This window comes from Phalacrocorax aristotelis, chromosome 18 (assembly GCF_949628215.1).
Source record: "Phalacrocorax aristotelis chromosome 18, bGulAri2.1, whole genome shotgun sequence".
Taxonomy (NCBI): Eukaryota; Metazoa; Chordata; class Aves; order Suliformes; family Phalacrocoracidae; genus Phalacrocorax; species Phalacrocorax aristotelis.
The window spans coordinates 6289918-6295739 of NC_134293.1; the positions used below are offsets into that span (position 1 = coordinate 6289918).

Consider the following 5822-nt stretch of genomic DNA (forward strand, 5'->3'; position numbering starts at 1 on the left):
TGGGCCGATTAGCCCGCAGCCTCCCACCCAGCCAGTCCTGTGCCAGCCACCACAGCTGCCCCAGGCCTGCTTGGGGCCGCACACAGCCCCAGGGAAACAGGCTGGGCAGCTGCTCCCAGTGGCTCTGCAAAAGCACACTGCAGGCGGGAGCCTGGGAAGCTCGCCCATCCTGCAGAAAGCCCTCTGCCAGGGACATCGAGCAACCCGTCCTGCCTCACACGGTGCCATAACCTGAGCTGGCACCAGAGCCCACCTTAACCCCAGCCAGACCTGCACACTGGTCTTCCAGGCTGGCAGAGGCTTTGCAGGCTTCAGTACCACTGACAGTAAAGACAGTATTACCCCCAGCGCCTGGTCACAGGGCACTCTGCACGACGCTGCTTGCTGACAGGCAGTATCCACATTGCCATTTCCAGCCTCATCTAACCGCAATGGCAGGAGGTTAGCTAGCACAGAGCCTGGGAAGAAGGGCTGGTATCAGGCTAATCCGACTCGCAGGAGCTCTAGGCAAGCAGGGCACAAGTCACAATCCTGCAGTTTTACGTTGTGAACATTACACATAGCTACTGTATGGACAGTAACAACATAAAACTCCTCTGAGCCTGCAGCTCCATCAAAGAGTTGCAGTACAGATTTTCTCTTTAAAGGGAAAGAGAAGGGCAAACTAAGGAAGTGCTTTTTTGAAAAAAAAAAAAGTGTGCCAGTACTCTAACATCACTTAGCTGTAGAGAGCCTTACTTCACTGGCCTGCTTCATGGGCTTTTTCCCTCAAGACCGGTCAAGCGACTGGTGAGCACCACAGCAGTTATTTTTTCAGCTTGAGAAAAGAGCTTACTACTGTGAGCATAGATCTATTTTCCCCACTCAGAGAAGTAAGGTCTGCCACCTGCATAAGTGCATCTATGCAGAGTTGTCAAGAAAACACCAGATAACCGCTTGCCCCAGACTCACTAACATTAAAAAGGTAGAACACAGCAGAAAGCTCAACTGCCAAGAGGCAGGTGCAAGCTCTACTCTATCAACTGCATGCTTGCAGGGGAGAACCAAACGCTAACCCTTAGACAGCCTTGCTGCTACTGGCAAAAACCAAACCTGATTCCAAAAAGTGACAGCCACTGCCACCATGGCAGTAGCCACGCATTGGTTGTAGTCTTTCATTCTCTGTCCAAGCACTGCCCTGGGGACTGGTTTTACTTCTCAAATGCAAATAAAAAAAAAAAAGCATGAACTTCAGACCTTTAAAGCTTCTAGAAACAACAACTTTCTAGTACAACCAATAGAGCACGATGCAAGAAAGCAAAGTGAGTGCTGGAAAGCTGTGCCAGGAGAGGGGTGTGCTGCCAAGTTTAGTCATTTACAGACGATGAAGACAAACACAGGACTCTGCAACACAACGCTGTTTTTACTGTGAATGAGGCAGTCCTGCGTCTGCGGGTGGATTTATCTAGGTGCATGTTCCTGACCTACTTACTTCTGCTTTTCAGCTGGGAAACCCATGAGCAAGGCTGCTCAGGCAGAGCAGCGAGCTTCCAGTGGGAGCTCAACTCTGTTATCCCACCAGCAGAAAAGTCCCAGCCATGATCCCCCCAGGTTCCCACCCCCCGTCTTGCCGCACAGATGCTGAGTTATCACACTCCTTTCCTCTTCTTAGCCTTGTAGCGGTGATCAGATTTCTCTTGCACAATATTCCTTCAATTCTTGCCCAAAGCCTGTTACAACTGCATATTAAAAAACCCGACTGCCAGCAATTCAGCCCTTTCCAAAACACCAGCGAACCTCCAAGGTCGGGCAACAGACAGTGATAGCAGATCCCGAGATTAAGAATCAGTCTTCTGACCTTGTTACTAATGCACAGCTACACCTGCCTCCACAGCAATTTTCCGTTAACACCTGCATTCTCCGCTTTTTTAACAGAAGACATGGCTGAAGAACAGGGATGGAGGGACCTAGCTAGAAAAAGCAACTCTTTGGACAAGGCAAGGATTGAAAAGTATTTTATGGTAGCTGGAAGCACTGCTGAACTTGCACGTGAGATAAACTTGTTCTAAGACAGTGACAATTGTATGAACAGAAATAATCCAAGACAGGCTGCACACAACGGCTGGCTTTTGAGCTCATGCTAGCTAATAAGAAATGTAACTTAACCCATAACTGCCCCCATCAGAAATCATTACAGGAACCCCAATTGTTCACTTTTTTGTGCGTTTCTGCACTCAGAAGGATGGACTGGCCCCAACAGTTTTGTCTGGCTTGGAGGTAGAGAGCAGCAGTCATCACGTGGAGAAAATCCCCAAGTCTGGATGCCTGGCACAGCAAAAGGGAGCGTTTCCTCAGCAAGAAGCCCACTCAGAGAGGGCCCACTGCCCAGCGGTACCAGCAGACTCCTTCAGACAAAGCAAGGTGCCCAAGATGGGTGCTCCGCAAGCTGCACGGGAAGGGCAGGTACACCAGAGCAGAGGCCGATTTTACCTGGCAGGAAGAGAGGCCTGGGAACCAGAGCTCCTAATGCTGCTGATGCCAGTGCGGACAGGCTGCCCCCACCTCACGGCAGCACAGCACCTCTGCCCAGGAGCCATGTGGCTGGAGGCACCGCCTCAGCCCCAGGCTTCTGGGACAAGAGCCTTCCTCCCCCTCCTCCCCAGACCCATGAGGTGCCTGAGCAATTGTGCAGTGCTGAAACACCAGGAGGATTTTTTCCACCTCCCTGCCTCCTTCGACAATCAGCTTGCACCCTGAGAGGCAGGGATTACACAGCGTAACTTTTTAACCCAGCTGCTGGCACCGCAGGCATGACGCCTGCTTTAAAAACCGGTGTGCGTGGGGGGAGGGGGAGGCTTCCAGAGCTGCGCTGCTCACATTTGAACTGCATCCAGCCTGCTCCAGCACCAAACACCAATGAACTTTGCTTTAGGTGGCAAACTGCAAAAATTCACCTTGCCACCATAAAATCAGGGGAGGAAGGAAGTGGCGGGTCACTCACTCAGCAGATAGAAGCGCCTCAGGACGAAGGCCAGCCACAAACCATGCTGTTTCTACCCTTCTTTCTTGTATGTTAAGGACCAGATGAAAAGGCTGAGCCCGAGACAAGTGCTCAGGACCATAACTTCCCGAAGACACAATGCACCAAACTCAGCAAAACACAGAGCAGGGGGCAGCTTCGCAGGGTTGTGCCCAGAGCCCTGAAGCAGGCGCTGGGGACGGTCAGGACATGGGGCTGCATGTCATCCCTGGCCTGAGCCACTCAGGCTCTGGTTTAAAGCAAGAGCAGCCAGCAAATAATTAGGTAAAAAAATGTAATTTTCAGCTGAGGTCTCAAACAAGCCATCTGTCCTTCCCATGTTCTTGCTTTTGAGTATTTCCTAAGAGCTCCTGCATCCCAGGATGCTATCCAGAGTGATCCAACCTTGTGCTACCTAACACAGAGAGGCCAACGTCCACGACGTGGGCAGCACCAGCACCCCGCGTCCGGGTGTGCCCGACACGCCTGGTGCCCAGGATGAGCTCCGTGGCTTGGCGAGGGTTCCCGTAGCCCTCCCCGCACCAGGAGCGGCCGCCGCAGCCCGCCCCGTGCCTGGCGCTACCGGCACCGCGGCCTGCGTGGCGGGCGGCAACGGCGGCTGCTGCCCCGCGGCCGGGACACGGACAACTGCGTTCCCAGCGGGCGGGCCCGCTCCCGCGGATCGCCTGCACCGCCGCGGGGCCCGCACCGCCGCCGCTCCACCGCCTGCGGGGCCGGGCCCGGGCAGCGGCGGGGACGGCCCGGGGAGTGCGCGGGGCCCCGGAGCGGCCGCTCCCCCCCGCCGCGGCCGCGCGGTGGTGCGGCCCGGTGAAGGTGACCTTCACCGTGGCCCGGGGCTCCCCGCTCCGCCGGGCCGGGCCGGGCCCGGTCAGGCCGGGGGGCACCGCACGGCGCGGCCGGTCCCCCCGCCGCTTCACCTGGTCCCTTTCCCCGGCTCGGCCTCACCGGGACGCGACCGAGCAGCGGGAATCACGCGTCCCGACCCCGCTGCGAGCGCCGCGGCCTCCAGCCCCGGCAGCCAGAGCCTCCCCGGGGAGGCGGCGGCGTCCCCGCCACGGGCTGCGCGAAGCCTCCCCAGGCCGCGGGGCGGGTGTCGGGCCCCAGCACAGCTTTCCCGCATGAAACGGGGGGCCCTGGGCTGGGGACCCGGGAAGCCCGGCCCCGCGGCTGGACTGGCGGGTTGGGCCCGAGCCGCTCCGGCGGGGTCTCCCCGGACAGGACGAGCAGCCGAAGTTGGCAAAAGTGTCCCGGTGGGGGGGTGGCCGCGGCCCCCGTCCCCCACGGCCCCCCACGACCTCCTCGGCGCTTCCCGGGCGTGCCAGCGCCAGGAAGGGGTGGCGGGCCTACACCGCCCGGAGAGGAGATGGGCGGGGGGGCACCCCGGGAGCGGGCACCCCGAACCCACCAAGCCCGTCCCGCGCTCCCGCCGCCAGGCCCCGGCCCCGTCCCGGTTCGCGGCCGCCCCCCTTACCGGGATGCTGCTGCGTCTCCGCCGGCCTCCTGCCGCAAGGGCCGGGCTCCTGCTGCTCGCCCCCCTGCGCGGCGGCCGGCACGGCGGCCGGCGGCATCTCGTCCGCTTTAATGACCATGGGGCCGCGCCGAGCCCCGCGCCCGCCCGCCCGCCGCGAAGGACAGCGCCGCTCCGGCCCCACGTGGTGCGCGCGACCCCGCGCGCCGCTACGGCGCGCCGCCCGGGACCAACCTCCGCTCCCGGCGGCAACGCCTTAAAGGGGCAGCGACCACGCGGCCGGCTCGCCCTACGCGAACCAGGGGGCGGGCTGACGGCTCGGCCCAGCGCCAGGCGGGGGCACGGCATAGGGACGCCCCGCGGGCCCCGATGAAGGTCACCGGCTGCCGCGGCAGCTCGCTCCCGCTCCACCGCCTGCGACCTTCCCGGAGGCCGCAAGGACGCCGGCCAGGCGGGCCGTGCCCGGGAGGGGGTGACAGCGCCCGGCCTACCCCGGCCGCAGGCGTGGCACCCCCGGGAGGGCCTGGCAAGGAGGGCCGCGCAGGGCTGAGCCGGTGAGCGGGCCCTGTGCGCCCTCAGCCCCTCGGGGTATTCTGCAGGGTGCCCGTAAAGACGACAAAAGCCTTTAAACCCAGCCATCTGCCCTAAGCCGGGGTCTCCGGGACTGGAGGGGCTGCAGGTGGAGGGGGAGCAGTGGGGCACACCCGGCTGTTGCAGGCACGGGGCACGCAGAGGAGTGCGCTGGCGCTGCCGACACCCTCATCAGGGCAGGGACGCGGCTGTGCACCCCTCGCTCTGGGACAGATGGACAGGGCACGTACCCACCATCCGCCACCGCAGGCAATACGGGCTCCAGCCAGCCCTGTGCAGCCCAGCGATTCATAGAATGGTTTGGGTCGGAAGGGACCTTAAAGATCATCTAGTTCCAAACCCCCAGCCATGGGCAGGGACACCTTCCACTTGACCAGGTCACTCAAAGCTCCATCCAACCTGGCCTTGAACACTGCCAGGGATGGGGCATCCACAAGGTCTCCGGACAACCTGTTCCAGTGCCTCACCCCCCTCACAGGAAAAAATTTCTTCCTAATACACAATCTAAATCTACCTTCTTCTAGTTTAAAACTGTTACCCCGTGTCCTATCACTACACTCCCTGATAAAGATTCCCTCCCCATCTTTCCTGTAGGCCCCCTTTAATGGCAGGAAGGCCACTGTAAGGTCTCCCCAGAGCTGTGGAGGGGCTCAGAGCAGTGAGGCAGGACTGGGGACAGAAGCACAGATGTTCATGGTTTGTGGCTGGAGGTCCTGGGTGCTGGGGCAGGACAGGGCAACCCTC

At 60.4% G+C, this 5822-nt stretch overlaps 1 protein-coding gene across 1 annotated transcript in view; it reads right to left on the bottom strand.

The window, feature by feature from the left end:
- CLUH (CLUH binding protein of NUMT mRNA) overlaps nucleotides 1–4683 on the bottom strand; it is a 42095-nt gene extending 37412 nt beyond the window's left edge. The window contains exon 1 of the mRNA XM_075112800.1: nucleotides 4491–4683. Coding sequence (XP_074968901.1) covers nucleotides 4491–4608 — 118 coding nt within the window. The 5' untranslated portion in view covers nucleotides 4609–4683. The remainder of the gene's footprint in view (nucleotides 1–4490) is intronic.
- Nucleotides 4684–5822: the final 1139 nt, after the last annotated feature.